This window comes from Cyprinodon variegatus, unplaced genomic scaffold (assembly GCF_000732505.1).
Source record: "Cyprinodon variegatus isolate N-32 unplaced genomic scaffold, C_variegatus-1.0 Scaffold434, whole genome shotgun sequence".
NCBI classification, from domain to species: domain Eukaryota; kingdom Metazoa; phylum Chordata; class Actinopteri; order Cyprinodontiformes; family Cyprinodontidae; genus Cyprinodon; species Cyprinodon variegatus.
In genome coordinates this window covers 553,890-573,749 of record NW_015150887.1, presented here as the reverse complement: position 1 = coordinate 573,749, position 19,860 = coordinate 553,890, and the positions used below count along the sequence as shown (strand labels likewise).

The window sequence follows — 19,860 nt, the reverse complement described above, 5'->3', positions numbered from 1 at the left end:
TAAGTCAGTGTGATTGCATGCCGCTGGTGATGGGGATGCCATACAGATTCATGTCAAAAATCCCGAACTATCCCTTTAAATAATTTGTTTGTAGACATAAATGCTGAAGGTTGACCTTCATACCAGCTGCTTTAATGGACTCTGTGAGGGACATGTGCTTTGCTAAATGATTTTAACTTCATCCTCATCATTCACTTTATTTGTAGAGTGCTTTAAATGAACTAACAGATAAAATCAAAGTGCTGGACATGGCTAAAAGTAATAAAACACAACAAAATAATAAAATACAGCATAAAGATAATAATAAGCCTGTAATAAGAATATGTTTAAGCTAATTAAACAAGTTCACAACAACTACTGTTTCTCCTGTCGATGAATAGAAGTAAGTTTTGAAAATTTATCTACATTTGGTAAACCAGCACTGTTCATCACTGTTAGCACACCCTCCCCAATGTGTCATGCTGCGCTGTTGCTACATTAAAGGCAATCATGGAAGAAAACCTGTGAGATGATTGAAGAGTTAATAGTAGGATGGAGGTTTCTCCTAAACATGTAGCCAGTTTGGACCAAATGTCCAGATTGAAAAATAGTTAAATATTGAAATGCACAACAATAGTTTGACCTGAAAAAATGCAGAAATACAAGACTGGGGAGGAATTCATACAAACCAACTAAAGTCGACATTATAAACCTGGAAATATGTTTTAGTTTGTGTTTAGATATCAGTACATTCCACAAGCTGGACCTTCTGCACCTAACAATACAGAGCAATCTACTGCTAAGGTAGAAAGGCTAAAAACAATAAAACCATTAATGGACTTTATTTATTGAACCATAAAGATTTGGACAAACCATGCTGAGTCATGTCTCCACAGTCTGTTTATGTAACCGTGTCGTTGTGCTCACAGGAGCTCTCCCTGAGGGTCACGGTGGCAGAGGCCACTGACGACGGACGAGGCGAAAACCTGGGTCATGTGATCATCGGACCTGAAGCCAGCGGGATGGGGATCACCCACTGGAACCAGATGCTGGCTACCCTGAGGAAGCCTGTGTCCATGTGGCATCCACTACGCCGGATCTAACCCCCTCCCCATGAGCAGACCCTTACCTTTCCTCCTCCTGTTCTTTTGGATTCTGCTTTGGTGCCGCGTTCAGATCTGTTATAATGTCATAGTTAGAATTTAGAGTTGTGATTATTGGTACCAAAGTGGATTAAAATCATATCTTCAAGTATTGAGGAAAATAACATTGGATATTATATTAAATATTTTGTTATTGTTCTTAACTTTCACCTAAATCAGCCTGATTCTTTCTCTATTGACAGCAGGGGAAGATGTGAATATGTAAACCTTTTTTCCAGCCGTTAACAACTCTGAAATAAAAGTTTCCGTTTTCAGTTTTAGGTATGAAAATCCCCTCCTTGCATGGTGCCTACTCCGGTTGTAGCCTCTCTTAGATGTGATGGGAATGATGAACAGGACCGACGTCGATCCTCTTTCAGGAAAAACAATGGTTTGACATTGATTGCGCCTCATTGATTTATTCTTTCCTAGTGGATTTTGAGCTGTATTTAAATTGCTTGTATATCTTGTTAAGAGTCAGATGGATTGGGGGTTTGTTTCTTTTTCTGTTTAGTATTTAATGTACATTTGAAAAATATCCAGGTACTTTGATCCAGGTGAAATAATTGTAATCTGTAGCAGTTGTTTCAGGGTGGCCAACTCTTAACGTCATTCTGTTTTTAATGCAATAAGCAGATTTAATAGTAGTGCACCGTAACGCTTTTTACATTGCCACATTTTCCTCACAATTCCATGTACAAATCATGTTTTCCTACTTCAATTTAGAAAATTATGTTTTAGCTTACATTTTATGACCGAGCAGCTAAACACCATGGAAGCGGCTCTGTAAAGCTTGCTAAGTGTTGAGTTCTGGCTGTGCGATTTCACTTCAGTTAGAGAAAACAACTTGATGTTCTGCATTTGATGTTCACTCTTGTCAAACCTACTTGAGTCATCCTTAGTGACGCAGCTTGGCTGAAATGAAAGCAGTGAGACAAGAGGCTCACCAAGATCAGAATGTCAAGGTGGCTTTTTATTCTCCAGCAAATTGTGCAGTTGTATTTTATCATAACCTTCAAATGTAAGAAGAAATAACATTTAACACATAATCAGCCACAGGCATTGATGTGGAATAATTTTTGTTTCTTTATTTTGGCAGAACTGCATTTCACTCCTCACTTTACAAAACTGTCCAAAAACAACATAACGTAAATCCAAAATACATTTCCTCTGTGCCAAAAAATAAAGCAATATTTTAATTCATTGTCACAACTTGCATTCAACAAAGCTGTAGCCTACATTCAGCCATGCATGACGTTCCTTGGCACTTGATGTGGATGAGCCTCAAGAAAACAGTGTATAGTGTGAATGCTGTTTCAAATAAAAAAAGCAGTTCGATAAGAATAAGGCTGATTGACTTATTTAACTTTCTTAGACATGTTGATAGAGTTTGGAAAAAGCATTCAAACATTTCTTGCAATTTTAAACAAATAGAAAAATTAGGGGGAAAAAATTAATAAAGGATTTTATTGTTGAAAATAGATAATAACACCAAGGGATGAAAAGATACCAAAGGCAGAGGTGGAACACCCACAGACACACAGAGCTGCAAACAATATTGAAGGAAAAAACTAAAAATAACATGCTGTCATTTTTACAAAATACCTTTTATAGTTCCGTTTTCGTTCTAAGGTTTATCTCATTTTTTGTTGACTAATACGTAAGAAAGAAAAAAAGCTTTAAAGACAGAAATTAAGCACAAGGTAGCTTGTAAGTTTTACAAATGAGTTTTTACATAATATACAAGAAAATAAACTCTTAAATCAAAACATAAAACACAGGCCACACAAGAAGTTAGTAGTAGAAGTAAAGTTTTCAGTTCCAGTCTAAGTTCATATTGCATTTTATCCGGTAAGTAAAAAGAAAAAGCTGGAAAGTTCATAGAAATGTGCTCTGGTAGATATAACCAACTAAAGCCATAGGCTGGGATTTGAACAACTCCCTTTGAAAAATTCAGTCTGAATATAAATGACCAGTGGTTAATTAACACGTAACATAAAGTTTGATGAGGAAAAAAGTAATAATCTTTCAGGTTGAGTTCATTGCTGTGGATCATTGATCACCTTTTTGCAAAGCAAGCTCACTATATTAGTGAGCCATGCTGCACTTCTATAAAATAGTAGTTATAGGAGGGAGAAAAAGACCTCAGTATTAGACACAGGATCACTTTGCTTTTACCTGTAAAATTTAATCCACTGCACGGTGGAGCAGTCTGTAGTACTGCTGCCTTGCATTTCGTTTCCCGGTCTGTGGTCTTTCGGCATGTAGTTTGCATGTTTAAAAATAAAATACAAATGTTACGTTAGACTTAGACAAACTTTATTGTCATTTTGTATGCAAAGAGTGAATGGAAAACAAAATTGCATACAGCTTGCAACAGTGTAATGATATTGCAGTTGGCGAAGATAAACATTACCAATGTAAAGTGCAGCAGTGATCCTAATGTAACAATGTAGGAGAAAAGGAAACCAGTTTAAAATAATGGTGCAAAAGAGCGTTAATATGTAAAGGTTCAGTGCATTGCAAAATGAATATGGTGCAAAATACAATAGAAACATTATCCAACATTATCCAATTAAAAGGGTAGTGATAAATAATGTGATGCAGAGTTCAACAGTCTGGAAAACAGTCTATGTTTCTTCCTGAAGTCCAAGATGATCTCCTTCATCTTCTCCATATTTAGGATCAGGCTGTTATCTCTGCACCAGGCCACCAGCTGCTCCCCCTCCTCTCTGTAGTCCTGGTCGGTAAAGATTCTCAGTCATCCAGGTCATAGTCATTCCAAAAAAAGAAAATTAAAAACAATCCACTGGACTTTGTTTTCCAGTGGATTGTTTTAAATGTTCTTCTTTTGGAGAGTCAAACAACATTGTAATGTCTTTCAACATATAAAAAATATTTGGTCCAACACTTTAGTTTAGAGGACACATAAAGAATAAAAGCTACAGTAAAACAGCTTTTCTCAAACAACACTTTTGGTTGCCTGGATACTTAATCTCCTAAGCTATCATTTGTTGCCTTGAACACAGACTGTGTTTGACCTCATCCCAGGCTTGTTCCTTACTTCATAACAATTTCGTCCAAGTCTGAGTGAAAAATGTGTCTCATAGGACAAAACTATTGTTGATAGGAGATGAGAAACCTTCACTTACCTACATTAGTCGTCTTCTTCCTTCCATGATGTTTGGGGAAAGTAACAGTTCTTATTACATTATTATCTGTTTGTCAAAAAGCTATTACACACCCAATTGACACACACCTACTAGAAAAGTTAGTAAGGTGGAAAAAATAAAGCAAACAATACATGATGTTGTCTACAACAGGAAAGCAAGACAACACATCAGTATCCATAAATGGTAACATACTTTTTACTCATGAGAAGCATGGCTCCAAACACCTTTTGCTTCATAAAACAATCTTTCAAAAACACATTTGCCTCTGAAGAGAAGACTTTGAGTTATGATTGATTATACACTTAATCATATCGCAAGATTTTTGGCAATAGGAGGCAATAGGATATAACACTACTTGCTATTTAAAGAGTGAATGTGCAAGGAAGAGTAGAGAAGTTTGCTATGTTTGTATTATTTAAAATACTTGCAAGACTGCAAACGCTTTAGAAGTAAAGTGGTAAAAGGGTAAAGGTGAGTATGACAAAACATGTTTCAAAGATTTGGAGTCTTTAAGCTACAGTAACATACCTTGTCAGAGTTTTAACAAATTTGGCACTGGCATGGTAGAAAGGTGACGATAAAAACATTTTCCCAGAATATATATATGTTAGTTGTTTTTATTGCATTTATTTGCACCTAATGGTAGTAAACTGACAACTGTTTATCATCTTTTCACACTTTACTGAGAGTACTTAATATGTCTGTAAAGAATGACTTTATGTTTAGAAATTTTCCATTTTCAAAAGTGTATTTGTGTGTAAAAAAGTAACAAATAAAAGTTCATAAAAATAGTTGTATTTTCAGAGTGTTTCCACCTATTTATCCAAAGGAAATTATTTACTTTTGCCAATAAGAACATGTCTGAACCATTTTTCTATGTCATGCATGAAAGAGAAGTCACATCCTAAATACACAAGGTAAATATTCAGTGGACTGAAGTAATTGGTCAAACAGACCATGTTTGTATAACACTTGAGACAAAGTAATATAGCTTCACTGGCCTCTCACAGTGCAAACAGACAATGAATAGGCAACAAGAACAATAAAATAATCTATCATTTTTATAATTAGCTGAAAAAAGAATGTTTATTAACATTAAACAGAATTGTGGAACAGTTACTCATTTAGACAGACTTTATTAATGTAGATTAGTTTTCATGTTTTCCAGTCTTTGGTAACTATTTACTATAATATGCTATAAGAACTGTTCCATATTTTGTACATGCAGGTGTATTCTAGAAAATGAAAATAGAGTATGTTTGTTTTCAACTATTATTTAGGAAGATGGCTTCTCTGCGAAACATTAATTTCTACTTCTTTTTTTTTTTTAGTAAATTAAGATTTTAATAAATAAATCAAAAGTAGCTGTGACGTTATGTAAGTCCAGCAAAAAGCCCATGCAAAATGTAGGTCAGTTCAGCCCTCTCAGCCAATCAGAATTGAGGGGCGAATAAGGGGCGGGGTGACGTAGAACAAAGTCCAGGAAGGATTTCTGTGGCTGAAAGTAAACAGATAAACCATTTTCTCCAAGACACCCCTTTAGTAGTTTGTGGTTCTTCTGACGTGAGGCTGTCGAGATGGCGGACAACAGAGACAAAACTGCCGACCAAATGAAGACATGGAAGGAGAGCAGAGGCTCCCAGGTTTGTAGAAAAGCTGCATTTGTTCAACTATTTTGCTTTGCACTCTGATATCCAAGAACTGGGTGATAGGTCGTGTAGGGGTGACAAGGCAAAACCGCCCTTTGTTTTTCAGCCGTTGCCCGCTTATTATTCATTTTATCTCATCCCAGACATTCTTATAAACCATTTAATTGCTATAATTATGGTTTTGCAGTCATTTCTTTGTAGAAAAGAGCTGGGTTGCTAATGTTTTGCTAACTGAAATTAATACAACGCCGTCAAGCTAAGGCTGGCTGCATTAAAACCTCCCCTTTTTTAATATCCAGCATAGGTTAAAATAAGCTTAAAGAAGTGAAGGTGGATTCCTGCTGCTGTATGTGATGGAACTTGAACTTTTAGTTACATAACGAGCCAACAGTGCAGTCTGCACGGGTGGGATGGCCCTGCCTGGGACTGTTACTAAAATAACCTCTAACAGTAAATCCACTGTTGCTCATTGAAATGAGGTTTAAACCCAATTCAACTCTAAAAGTTGTTTCACTAATATTACATTCCTTTGTGCTTTGTAAACTACTGGTGTTTTTCACTATATGAATGCGTAACTAATTGATATATTCAGCATTATGCAAAAATAAGAAGATTATTTTGAAAGTAATCAGTGTTGTGGCACTTTAAAAGTGTTGTACCGTGTGAAAAAGTGTAAGAAAATAGTTATTATAGCAAAAATGCAGAAAAAGTTGTATTTCAATTTATTCATTGAAACTGAAGCTTGAAATTAATATGAAAATGTCTTGATAGCTGTACTGAACGAGATCTCTTTTCGTGTACACTGTGTGTGTACAAAATGACAATAAAGTCTGTCTTTTATTTCTCTCCTTGAACCCCAGTCGGCTTCAGCAGATGGCCACTCACACTGAGCCTGTTTCTGCTGGAGGTTTCTTCCTGTTAAAAGGGAGTTTTTCCTCTCCACTCTACAAGCATGCTTAATGTGAGGGATTGCATTTGTGTCAATGAATCGATGAAATCAACTGGTTTTCCTTAGATAGAAAACTTTGAATCATTTTGACTGTATGATCTGGTGAACTGTAAAATGCCTCAAGATGACGTGTTGTGAATTTGAGCTATATAAATAAATTGAATTAAGTCTAAGTCTTAATTGGAATTATTAAAGGCTGTTTTTAATAGGCCAATGCAATCAGTAGTTTATCCACTAATCAATTGTTTAAAACATAAAAGATTAGCGCATTTCGCTCTTAGTCAGATTACCAGTGATAATGTGCCACCGGAAATCACCACAGACACCACGGTTGGTCTGAATGCAGCCTAAGATGACTGATTGGGGTGTTATGATGATAAAAATCATAACACACACACTACCGTTCAAAAGTTTGGGGTCACATTGAAATGTCCTTATTTTTGAAGGAAAAGCACTGTATTTTTCAATGAAGATAACTTAAAACTGGTCTTAATTTTCTAACTTTGTAAATCTATAGAAACAGTATATAAATAAAATAAAAATGTCATAAAAATTGATTTTGTGTCCTCTGAAAGTTTAAAGGGCATCTAGTTTATTTCCTTTTTTAACGTTTTCCCTTCTTCAATAGACTTAATCACCCACAGATCTAGATTTGCACTCCTGTGGGATTTTTTTATTTGAAAGCAGTTGAATCGGATTTTAGAAGTGGAAAAGAGTGTGCCTTAAAGACAGTGGATTAAAAAGACACCAGTCCAGTTTTTGTGGGGTTTTTTTGTTTTTTTTGTTTTTTTTTTTTGGCTGGAGAGTGTGTTTAAATAAATATTTAATCCTAGGAAGATTATTGTAATTAAATCTAACTTAAATGGTATTAAAACTGTTGCTTTAATAAACCTAGATTAAGATACTGTTTGTGCTGGGTTTAGTCTTTGCATCAGTTTTGCAGGTAGGATAACAATCAGTGAAAATACCCCAGTATTTAGATGGATTTTAAATTTGGTACAGATTTAAGTGATTTAATATGGTTGTAATTTGTTTATTATCACTATTGTTTAACCTTTTGTGTTTTGGTTCACCCTGTTCTTTTTTCTTCTTTTTCAAGGTAACATAGAACAACATAAAACATTTTTACAACAGTTGTAATTTTTAAGTACTTGCAGTAGAGAGCAGTTTACCTTTTTTTGTGTTTCTGCGCATTATTTGGAAAACAAACTTATTTTAGAAGAAGGTTAGGCAGTTCGGCTATTTGTTAACGTAGCTCTCCTGCATCTAAAGGTGGCCAACCACAGTACTAACACAGGATAACAGGGACTTCTGGTGTTTTGTTTTGCAGCTCAGTTTGTTTTCTTTGTGAGCCAGGGAAAGACATATCAAAAAATGTTTAGCCAGCTGTCCATCAGTGCTTAGCAGCGTTCAGAGGAGTTGGTATATTTGCAGCCGGGGAAGATTCTGTCCATTAAAAGCACCTCAAACATTATGAATGATATGAACTTCAATTTTGATTATTCTTTTAGGACTATTTCTAATTTTATTCTTTTATTTTAGAAACCGGATGTCCTGACCACAGGAGGTGGCCATCCCATCGGAGACAAGCTCAACATTCAGACGGCAGGACCCAGGGGCCCTCTGCTTGTGCAGGATGTGGTCTTCACAGATGAGATGGCCCACTTCGACCGAGAGCGAATCCCAGAGAGGGTGGTTCATGCTAAAGGCGCAGGTGAGAGGACACTAGCTTATAGTTTTAGAGCCTGGTTTTGGTAATCAGTCTCTGCAGTGACATGTAAATCAATCATTGCGCTCAAATTAACAACTTACGCTCAAAAGACTGTTTTCGGCAGAAAGATGACCCTGTAATTTTTTTCCTTCCGAAAATAGGAAAATATTTTTAAGTTAGAAAAAGTGCTCATTAACTTAGATATTTTTTCTCCATTATCTTTTTATTGATCAGTAATACAGTACATCTTTTCAAAAACAAGAAAAACAATACTCATGTTTATATTTTAACCCCCCATCCCAAGAACACGTTGGACACCAATCCACTAAGTGTAAATAATTGAAGGTAATACAAAAACAAATAAGAACAATTAAAAAAAATAATACTGCAAAGCTGTGCACTAAACAGGACACGGTTCACATGCAGTTGCAAGATGACGGCTAAAAGATCAGACAGGAGAATTTGTCCCTGGACCCCTGAGAGTAAATTTTATTTTCTGTAATTGCATGAATTGTGTCACGTTGCTAAACCACAAAGACACCTTGGGTCTATTTTTTTTATTTTATTTCTAATGCATAATATTCTTCAACATCCAAGCAGTGTAGTAAAAGCTATTATGTTTTTATAGCTTTTTCTTAGTGTTGCATGTCTTCTATCTATGGTACCAAATATGACCGTAGCTGTGTTTGTGTTGAGGATTAGCATTTAATGCTTCTGACAAGGTTGCTTATTAACGTATTAACGTGTCCTTTTTTTAAATCTCCCATGATGCAGGGGCGTTCGGCTACTTCGAAGTCACTCATGATATTACACGTTACTGCAAGGCCAAGGTGTTTGAACACGTTGGGAAAACCACACCCATTGCTGTCCGTTTCTCTACTGTTGGTAAGAAATTCACTTTTCTTTCCTTTAGTAAAGCAAAATTCTTATTTACCTTTAATAATTCTGCCACCGTTTCGAGATACTGGGTAAAGTTGAACTCTTTGTGCATCCTTTGTCCTCAGCTGGGGAGTCAGGATCAGCTGACACCGTTAGAGACCCCCGAGGCTTCGCCGTAAAGTTTTACACCGAAGAGGGTAACTGGGACCTGACGGGCAACAACACCCCAATTTTCTTCATCAGGGATGCAATGCTTGTGAGTTGGTAGATCAGCTTAAAGCAATAATGGCAGTGAGAAGATCAAACACATTATTAGTTGTTTATTTGTGTTTTTTGCCTGCAGTTTCCATCCTTCATCCATTCCCAGAAGCGCAATCCTCAAACCCACATGAAGGATCCTGACATGGTTTGGGATTTCTGGAGCCTGAGACCTGAGAGTCTGCATCAGGTTGCTGCTGATTCTCTAAGTTTAATGCTTTTTAAGAACATTGTTTTCTTGTTTTGTAGCATTTCTTATGAATATTTATAACAAACACATTTTCTCTTAGTGATTTTTATAATGTGATTTTGCAGATATTAGCCCTTCCTGATTTCTATGACATTAACACTATATAAATCAGAATCAGAACCCGACAAAGATCAAAAATCTACGAATAATTATGTTAATTATGTCTTTACCTTTTTTTATCCAACTGTGCGCACTCATCATGTCTGCATTTCTTGACTTGTTTTATCATTAAGTATATACTCTAAAATGCTCCTGACTACGGTCAGACTGCCGGTTAACACCACACAGCTATATGGAGTATTACTACCACTAATGACTGTTTATGCTCATTCCAGATGCACAAAAACACATATTGAGTTGATTTTCTTAGTTATAATTAATGTATGTTCAGATTAATGATCAGTTTGATGACAGAAATGAAAATAATGCTTTAGAATATAACTGTAAATTAAATAAGTTGTCTGTAATGAGCTGAGCTTTTATGTTCCACTCCTGCTCTACATGCAGGTATCTTTCCTGTTCAGTGATCGAGGTTTGCCTGATGGTCACCGCCACATGAACGGCTACGGTTCCCACACCTTCAAACTGGTCAATGCCGCAGGCGAAGCTGTCTACTGCAAGTTCCACTACAAGGTCTGTTTAAAAGCTGGGCTTTTTTTGGGAGTGCGAGGCACTGATCTCTGTTTGTTCACTGGATAGCTGAATGGCCGTTGGTAGCACAGTGTGTTGAGAAGTCACAAGCCGCCATATTGGTACCCCGTAGCTTGACTGGTCGCAATGTAAACAATATGTGCGCTACAGCATCGAACAACGATGATGTTCTTATTTTTTGGGGGTTTAAGACTTTTAAAATAAAGATTCAGTCATCACTAAGACACACACTTGCTGTTTTATAGCATCGGTAGACTATTGTAATTTATGGTAAAAAATAGGCACATCACATTGCATATTCAGTATGATGTCCAAGAAGTCTAAAAATCATGTAATATAACATATTATACAGATTTATCACAACAAAATGAGCGTGTTAATGGAGCATAATAATACTGTAGTCAGATATCAAGAATATTACACGCACACACACACTATCTGATGATGTGCCAAAAGTGCTAAATGGATGATGTATATGTAATACACATGTATTACATTGTTATGGTATTTACATTACATTAGAGGCATTTTTATGACACGAATCTGTGAGAGTGGGCGGTACTAAGATGTTGGCAGGTGTTTTTTGTTTTTCGGCCTATCAGCAATCCATTGAATAAATAGAGACCACTGGTGGGGGGTGTCAGGTGTTGTTGGTTTGCAGAAGTGTGTGATGGATGTGTTTGTATTTTGTTTTTAAAGACTGATCAAGGAATTAAGAATCTGTCGGTGGAGGAAGCAGACCGCCTTGCAGCAACCAACCCAGATTATGGTATCGGCGATCTGTTCAACGCGATCGCAAACGGCAACTTTCCATCCTGGACCTTTTACATCCAAGTCATGACCTTTGATCAGGCTGAGCGGTTCCAGTTCAACCCCTTTGATCTTACTAAGGTACTGCATCCCAACATGGTGAAACACACATATTTACATCGATTACAAAAAAAACTGTGAATAGCTACTTTACACTATTAACAAACTAATAACATCTTAACTTTGTTAAAAGCTGTTTTGCACCTTTGTTAAACTCTTACTCTGGAGGAGAACATTTAGATTTTGAATCTTTTTATTCAATGTTTTACTTAAAACCATAATAATGTTGTGTTATTTTCTTTTATATGAATATAAAAAAGTAGTTTTCTTGCTTGTACAGGTGTGGTCGCATAAAGATTACCCTTTGATCCCAGTGGGGAAACTGGTCCTCAACAGGAACCCAGTCAACTACTTTGCAGAGGTTGAACAGCTGGCTTTTGACCCCAGCAACATGCCGCCAGGCATTGAGGCCAGCCCTGATAAGATGCTGCAGGTAACATAGTAACCATGTGGTGAATATCAACAGCACATATCGTTCCTTTTTAATCTCGTGTGCTTTTGTGTAGGGTCGGCTGTTTTCCTACCCAGACACGCATCGTCATCGGCTGGGAGCCAACTACCTGCAGATCCCAGTCAACTGTCCATTTAGGACCCGTGTGGCCAACTATCAACGTGATGGTCCGATGTGCATGACTGATAATCAGGGTAAGTTCTTCAGTTTGCATTTGTTTTCCTACTGTATTTTAAAACATTTAATTTATCTACTTCTATAGCTTTCACTTTAGCATAAATGTTTAACTCATTTAGATTATCTGTAAATCCTGCAATGAAATTGTCCGGACCAATGGTGTTTAGTGCTGCATGTTAATACTTCGTTAAAGTTAACTTTAAATCATGGTTTTTTTATGCAGGTTGAAGTTTTAGACAAAAGCGATGCTAGGAATTTTTCTTTTCATCCTGTTTGAGTAAATCAATCTCGATAGATTTCTTTATAGCGTGTCGTCAAGACTTAGTAAATATTAGGGAAAAAATGACCGTCCTGCTTCAACCCAATAGGTTCCCTATGGGAAAATCAGAAAGAGAGATATATTTTTTTTTAGGATTTCCTTAATCAGTTAGCTCTAAAACAATCTGATGCCTTTCAGCTTTACTACATTGATCTGCTCTTCACACTCTGATTTTTCTGACCTTTTCAATTTGTTTGAGACTCCTTTGAAAAGCTGAATCTATTGGCTGATTGTGCCAAACTTAAGAACATCTAAACTCCCACCTGGGATATTTCCAGTCATTCTGTCAGGTTTAAGCTCCCCATTTAAATTAAACGATACATAAAACATCTTATGATTGGAATCAATAATTGATAATGGACAATGAAAGTTAATGCATGTGCTTCACATGATCTAAATGCACACGGTCAGACGATCGGTCGATACAAGAAAATTTCACAAATATCAGCAGGCTCATGTATCGGCCTGTAGAGTATTATCAATAATACAACTGATGATCTCCATTACTAATAGTGAATTATCCTAAAGCTGTAACACAAATATTTGCACATTTTATAGCATATTTGAACAAAGATAATATATTTATTTACCAAGATCAGTTTGCTAATAATAAATATGCATGTTAGATGGTCAAACTGTTAAAACCTTTGAAAGTCTTTGTTGTGTTTGACAGCAACAAGAAAAGACAGAACAGAAATAAACTTTTATTGTCAAAAGCTTCTAACTAGACTTTAGTCAAGACTAGGACTTTAAAATTAAATCCATTTGCAATATAATCGCTGTTTCCAGATTGCAAGGACACCCAAGTTTTAGTTCTTTTTCTTATCTGATTGAAAGATGATGTCTTTATTGCTGTTACCACCAGGGGGCGGTAATACTCAATAAAATGGAGTTCTAGCAGAAAACCCTCTTTCTTAGTAGTGTTGATGTTGCAGAAACTTTCCAACTAATGCCCTCTTCAGTTCAGCAGTTTCCTGTGTTAATTTGGATTCTATATCCAATGAAGTCGGCTGTTTAAAAACTTTCAGAAAAGCCAGAAAGGAGCTCAAACATCAAGTTCTGTTCCCCAACAACTGAAGTGTAGATCTGAAAAAACTCTGTTTTTGGGCTAAAAATATAACTTGAACAAAATATAAAATAATCAATCAACATCAGATTTTCACTTAGTTTTTTTCTCTTAAAATAGTGTCTCTCTAAAATATATTAAGTTAAGTTGCTAAAGAAGTGGCTAAAGTTCCTTTTAAATGATTACTTCCTGCTTTAAAAACACAGATTAATCTCAAATGTAGTAAAGAAATGATAGCAATTATAAAAAGCATAAATGCAGTTATATATCTAAGAATCAGATCTACTGCTAAAGAATAAAAGCATTAAATATATAAATCCATCTATGTATGGAAAAGTGTTTTAAATATGCCGACTTTGAACCATTGTCTGGTTAGTTCATGTTTTGGTTTTGAAACAAAAACAACTTTCTATTCAACTTCTGCTTTGAATATAATGATTGACACTAATACTTTAAAATAACTAGTACTGTTTGAACATGTCTTATTTAAATTAATTATATTTAGATATGTTTATAATCCACACAGTTGAATGAAGGTAAAACAGCATTGGAACATTTTAAGGTTTTCACAGGCAGCCAATTAGACATGCAGAAGGAAACAGGAAGATGATCAGATGGTCAACTTGTCTCAAAGAGACAGACGGCATTCGTCTGCAGTCTGTAGGTGACTCCTTTTTTACTGTTGTGGTTTGAAACAAAACTTACAGAAAGCACAAACATTGATGACTATATATACATCTGCTCTTCAAAACTTTAATGATCTTTACATAATAAGACAATAAACCCACATGTTCTGCTATCTCTGTCCCTTGTGTTGACAAAGATAGCAGATATGTTTTGATCCAGTATTGGTGCTTTTTCTCCTTGACCTACCAGTGCTTCCTCTGTCTGACCTCTAGGTGGCGCTCCAAACTACTATCCAAATAGCTTCAGTGCCCCACAGAATCAGCCCCTGGCCTTGGAGTCCAAGTTCAGGGTTTCACCCGATGTGGCTCGTTACAACAGCGAAGATGAAGACAATGTGACGCAGGTGATGAAGATTAAACCGGCTTTTAGGGCTCGAGTCTGTATGCTGTACTAGCATGTTTAGACCATTTTGTGCCTGACTGATTGCAGAGACATGTCACAGACTAAGCTTTAGATTAAAGTAGAAAACAGTCAGATTGTAAGTTTTTTCAGAGGTTTGTGGGTTTTTATATGTTTGATTTTATCTCATGCTCAGGAGGTGATGGCTTCATGATATCAAATCGTTTGTTGTTTTTTTCTCAGACGGATCATTGAGTTTGGGTTTTTTCTAAAACGTAGAGCCTCATTCACAGCAGGGGGAAGTCGTCATGCTTCGGTGCACATAGCCTCCATGCTGGACTGTTAAATAGTTTTCCTTTCGTGTGTCGGGTGTCAGCAGAGCTTTTGTTCCTTTATACTTTTACACTTCCAGTTCCCTTATGGTTTTAAAATGTAAACTCTTCAGTACCTTGTTAAATATCAATCAAAACTCGAGCATCAGATATATGACATCACCTTTGATTTAAAATAATGTATTAAATAGTTAGTAGTGATATAGAAATGTTCATGAAGAAGTGCAGGGATGTGATTGGTCAGTGGGGCTGCTGAGAAGGACAGTTTAAACTCTGTTTTCAGTTTAATTCACTGATATGTTTCTCGTTTTGACTGGAGCTGCATTCATCAGGTTGTGGATCTGTGTAAAACTGGTTGCAGGTTCGAGCCTTCTACACCCAGGTGCTGAATGAAGAGGAGCGCCAGAGACTGTGTGAGAACATGGCAGGGTCCCTGAAAGGAGCCCAGCTCTTCATCCAAAAACGAATGGTAAGATCACACTTTGTTTCTCTATGAAACAAACGCTTCTTTTTCTCTCCATAGCTGTGTCCGAATGTCTGCCCTAACTGCTATATTGGGCACTGTATAGATTGTCCAAAAATCTAGTGGATGAAAAAGTAGTGGACTTGAAATTTCTCACCTTGAAAAATAGTGATCGTTTATGGTCTCTAGAGGAGCCATATCTCCCAGATTGCTTTGCGAGAGCTCTCCTCGCAAAGAATCATTGGATTTGTTTGACAGTGACCTAATAAAGATGGTGCATGCATCCTGGCTGAGTTGTGTGACCAACGGGAAGCGAAAAGTAGTGATCATCTGTTAGAACGGTCAGTTAACTGAGCTCACTATAAAGTCCACTGTATAATATCCCCTCTACGTAGTAATTGAGGGGTTAGGGGATAGGGCGGAGTGTTCGGAAACAGCCTTGTATGTTTATCCTGCTTTTGTAAAAATTTACGATTAAAAAGGTATTTTTAAATAAAATAAACCAGGTTTCGGATTATCTCTTGTCAAGTATTGATGGATGATGTAGGATAATTGTCAGGCAGTTTAATATTTTAATAAAAAAAATAAATAGAAGAAAAAATTACTAGTAATTTCACTTTTTCATTTATTGAACTAAAACAAGAAATCAAATAACAAACCATTATCTGATTCCCATTTTGCTTTCTTGTTCTTCTTTTATTGTTGTGCATCAAACAAAAACAAAAAAACTGATGACAAGCTTTCGATTTCTAACCTAACCTTGAAAACGTTTCTTTTACATAAGCAAAGTCAGGGCCAACAAGATAAATACTGTTCTGCAGTTGCTGAAATTTAGCATCCGAAGACTCACGACTGTGACTGCAGTGAGAAGCCAGGACTGTGTTTTAATAAACCTCATGATAGAGGTCAATGTTTTGGGACAGAAAGACCAAAACATCTAACAGGCTGGTGAAAATCTGGTGTGCTGATGGAGCTACACTGAGTTAGCATCCATATGTTTAGGCTATCTAGTTTAGCATGGTGTTATATTGTTTGGCTAGAGGGAAGCAGCAAGGGTAAGATGCTGTTCTTGTGAATATTGTAATTAGCTTGCCGTGTCACGGCTGCTAAGATAAAGTACGTAGCATAATGTTGCCTTAGGTAGAGTGATGCTAACCCTTAGAGCAGCAGGTGTTGGAGAGGCTGTGCTGACTGTTTCCAACCCAAACCGTCTACCTCAATGAAGACCGCCCTAGATCCCCTCCTCAACCCAACTATCACAGGAATAATAAATAACACATAACCATAAAGCTGAAGTTGGCTTTCGATTTGGAAAGACAGCAATCAATATAGCTGTTAGCACCTCACGCTGTGGTTTTTGGTGAAAGGACAAGTGTATCTGAGAAAAAACTCATGGACTGGACTCGACTTTTTACAAGGACCCCAGCAAAGAAGCAATGAAGCCAATGTTCATTTAGTTTTCTTCCTGCAGGTGGAAAACCTGAAGGCCGTCCATCCAGACTATGGAAACCGGGTTCAGAGCTTGCTCAATAAGTATAATGCTGAAGCCAAGAAGGTAAACTGTTTCTCCATGAATGTCCACCACTTGTAATTTAGCATGAATAACTTGTATCGTTTCCATGGCTGTTGTATAAATGCATATTTAACATGAAGTTATAAACTCATCTTGAGAATTTTGTTTGAAAATATTAATATTACTGCTAAAAAGCACAAAAATCTTGACTATTATTAAGATAATTATATATATATATTGAAGCAGATGACCTAATGGAGTGGAGTAAAAAAAAAAGAGGCTAATTTCATGTCTGTCTGTGTATCCAGAACACAAATGTACATGTCTACAGCCGTCCAGGAGCTTCTGCCATCGCCGCCTCCTCCAAGATGTGATGCCTTCAGTCTGCAGATCCAGACCCATCAGTGTATTAATTACAGTCACAGATATGGTTGCTGTAGTTCTAATGCTCTGTTTGTATCCTTTCATGTTGATCCTTGTTTCAGAGGAGGTAACCTTCATGAATTACTCTGCATTAAATCCTGTCAGGTAATATTGTTGATTAGGCTGCAGATTTATTAAATTACCTTAATAACCTGATGCCTTAATGATGTAAATATTATTACCATTTCAATTTGATTGAATTAACCAACTATGATTTATATACCTCTTTCTCATGCATTCTAATTGCTAAATATGTTTGTAGAAACTCAGAAGAAGGTAATGTTGAAGCCAAATGTATTTGAAAAGATGCTGATTATTGGGTCTGAATTGTAAAGCTGCTGTAGAGCAGGTAGTGCGTTATTGCTGAGCACTATGGTAACTTCTGGGTTGTTTAACTCTAATTTGACTGAATAGCTTACTGTTGAATGTGTTTCTATAAGAACCATTAATCTGTTTTCAAATTATAAGATCATTTAAAGCATTTGGAGTTGATTGTTTCCTTCTAAATATACTAATGTCTTATAGTCTAAAGGTTGGCTAAAATAATCTAGTGCTCTTTTATTTTCAGCTGTGTCTAAATATACAACAGATTTTCATTTCACTCATTGAATGTAGCAAGTGAAAACCATGATTTTGTAGATTGTCTTGTGGGGGTTTTGTTCATTTTGATTATTGTGACTTTGATCTAATAAAAATTCTGCCAAAATCAAGTTTGCATATCACAGAAAACCTGTAAGAGTAAACATCCACCAAATTCATTCTGTTGGACGTGTTTCTCTTGACCTTAATGTGCTATAAATAAAACTAATTGCAGTTCACTGTTGAATCTTACAGGCAAACTCCATTTCAAGCACATGCTTAATGATCACAGTCGTCAAAGACTACGTTCCAGTTCAAATTCCTTAAATCCAGCTGGTTGCATTGATCCTCTGATTTGTTCGATTCTCTGCATTTAACAGCAATTCAATTCAATCCTGGAAATGAGGCCAATCTCCAACATCTATAAACAAGGGTGTCGATACAGTTTGTGGACTTCCTGATAGTAAAGAATTGCAATAGTCCAGCCTTGAAGTAACAAATGCATGGACTAGTTTCTTAGCATCACCCCTGGACAGGATATTTCTAATTTTTGCAATATTGCGCAGATGAAAGAAGGAAATTCTAGAAACCTCTTTTGATATGGGAATTAAATGACAGGTCCTGATCAAAAACAACACCAAGATTTTTTTACTTTATTATCTGAAATTTGTTTCATCCCATCCAAATGAAGTGACTGACTAATCAGCTTATTTGTCAAAGACTATAACTTCTGTTTTGTCTGCATTCAGGTTCTTGTGTCTTCGAGACATGCCTGTAATCTATGTAATGGGTTAGCTTCATCTGGATTTACAGACCGATATCATCAGCATAACAGTGAAAATTAAACCCATGCTGTCTAATAACTTGATTGGGAGCATATATATATATATATATATATATATAAAATGTCGAGCCTCTCGGTGCACTGCCACAAAATCCTCTTCTGTGTGGTGGCGCAAAAAAGCTTGCAAAGTTTGTGACAAAGAGCCCTCTCTTAAGCCCAGCACCATCTACTCCTGGTCAGGGTTGTGCTGCCGTAGCCTGCAATACAACACCCTTAGTCTTAGGGTAATACACTTTACAGCCTAATTTGGTTTCTGCATACAACAAAAAAAACATGACCTTAACACTGCTATGGACCTTTAGTCACCATTTAGGTAGTCTGTTAGGGAGTCCAGAAATGCGAAGATTTTCCTGGCTTGGTCTCTATCTTTTTCTTCCAGAACACCAACTTCACATATTGCATCACCACTCAAAGCACCAATTAAAATTTCCACTTTCCAGCACTAATAACATCCACTTTCTTGAGCATTTAATAACCCTTGTATTTGCTGTTTCCAGTCCTAAAATATAAGATATCAGAGTCATGACCCTTACACGTTGGTACCCAAGGAGCACCAGGATATACAGGCATCATCATGTTTTTCTTATTTATCTGCACCCTAGGTGGAACACTGCTCCCAAACTTATTGTCCTGTCAGCAACGCCAAATTATGTAAGCACAGCGTTGGTTCCTTAGTGCTACAATAGGTCCTTTAACAATTAGAGGGAGTTAGTGAGTCAGAACCCAGGGAACAGAGAACAGGGCCAGTTTGAATGCAGAGTTTTAATTTTCCTTAGTTTCTCAAAAAGAAAGCTAAAAATACAATAAAAATGTTTTCTTTAAAAAATAAAAACTCAGTAAAACTACTAAAACAGAGACATTTGCAGAGGGGTGTATTGAAGCCCCGCTGTTCCAGTTTTCCTAGCAGATGCTGTGGGGTGATGGTGTTAAAAGCTGAACTGAAATCCAGGAACAGCATCTGCACATGGGTATTCTTCTCCTCCAGGTGTGCCAGGCTCAGGTGAAGAGCAGAGGAGATGGCATCCTCAGTGGAGCGATTTCATCGGTTGGCGAAATGGAGAGGGTTGAATGTTTGGGGAAGACTCTAGACAATGTGTTCTTTAACCAGCCTTTCAAAGCACTTCATCATGATAGGAGTCAGTGCAACAGCTTGGTA

The 19,860-nt window shown here is 36.7% G+C and overlaps 2 protein-coding genes across 4 annotated transcripts in view; both read left to right on the top strand.

Moving 5' to 3' along the window:
* Window positions 1-2,454, top strand: part of syt12 (synaptotagmin 12) — a 31,177-nt gene extending 28,723 nt beyond the window's left edge. For all 3 annotated transcript variants that reach the window (XM_015388749.1, XM_015388750.1, XM_015388751.1), the window contains exon 8: window positions 909-2,454. In XM_015388749.1, the coding sequence (XP_015244235.1) occupies window positions 909-1,082 (174 nt within the window). In that variant the 3' untranslated portion in view covers window positions 1,083-2,454. The remainder of the gene's footprint in view (window positions 1-908) is intronic.
* Window positions 2,455-5,762: 3,308 nt separating this feature from the next.
* cat (catalase) lies at window positions 5,763-18,093 on the top strand. The gene is made up of 13 exons (XM_015388787.1): window positions 5,763-5,937; window positions 8,435-8,606; window positions 9,378-9,488; window positions 9,608-9,738; window positions 9,826-9,930; window positions 10,498-10,623; window positions 11,341-11,532; window positions 11,792-11,944; window positions 12,018-12,156; window positions 14,424-14,554; window positions 15,244-15,351; window positions 16,817-16,900; window positions 17,167-18,093. The coding sequence occupies exons 1-13, from the start codon at window positions 5,872-5,874 to the stop codon at window positions 17,230-17,232; spliced, it is 1,584 nt and encodes a 527-aa protein (XP_015244273.1). The 5' UTR covers window positions 5,763-5,871; the 3' UTR covers window positions 17,233-18,093.
* Window positions 18,094-19,860: the final 1,767 nt, after the last annotated feature.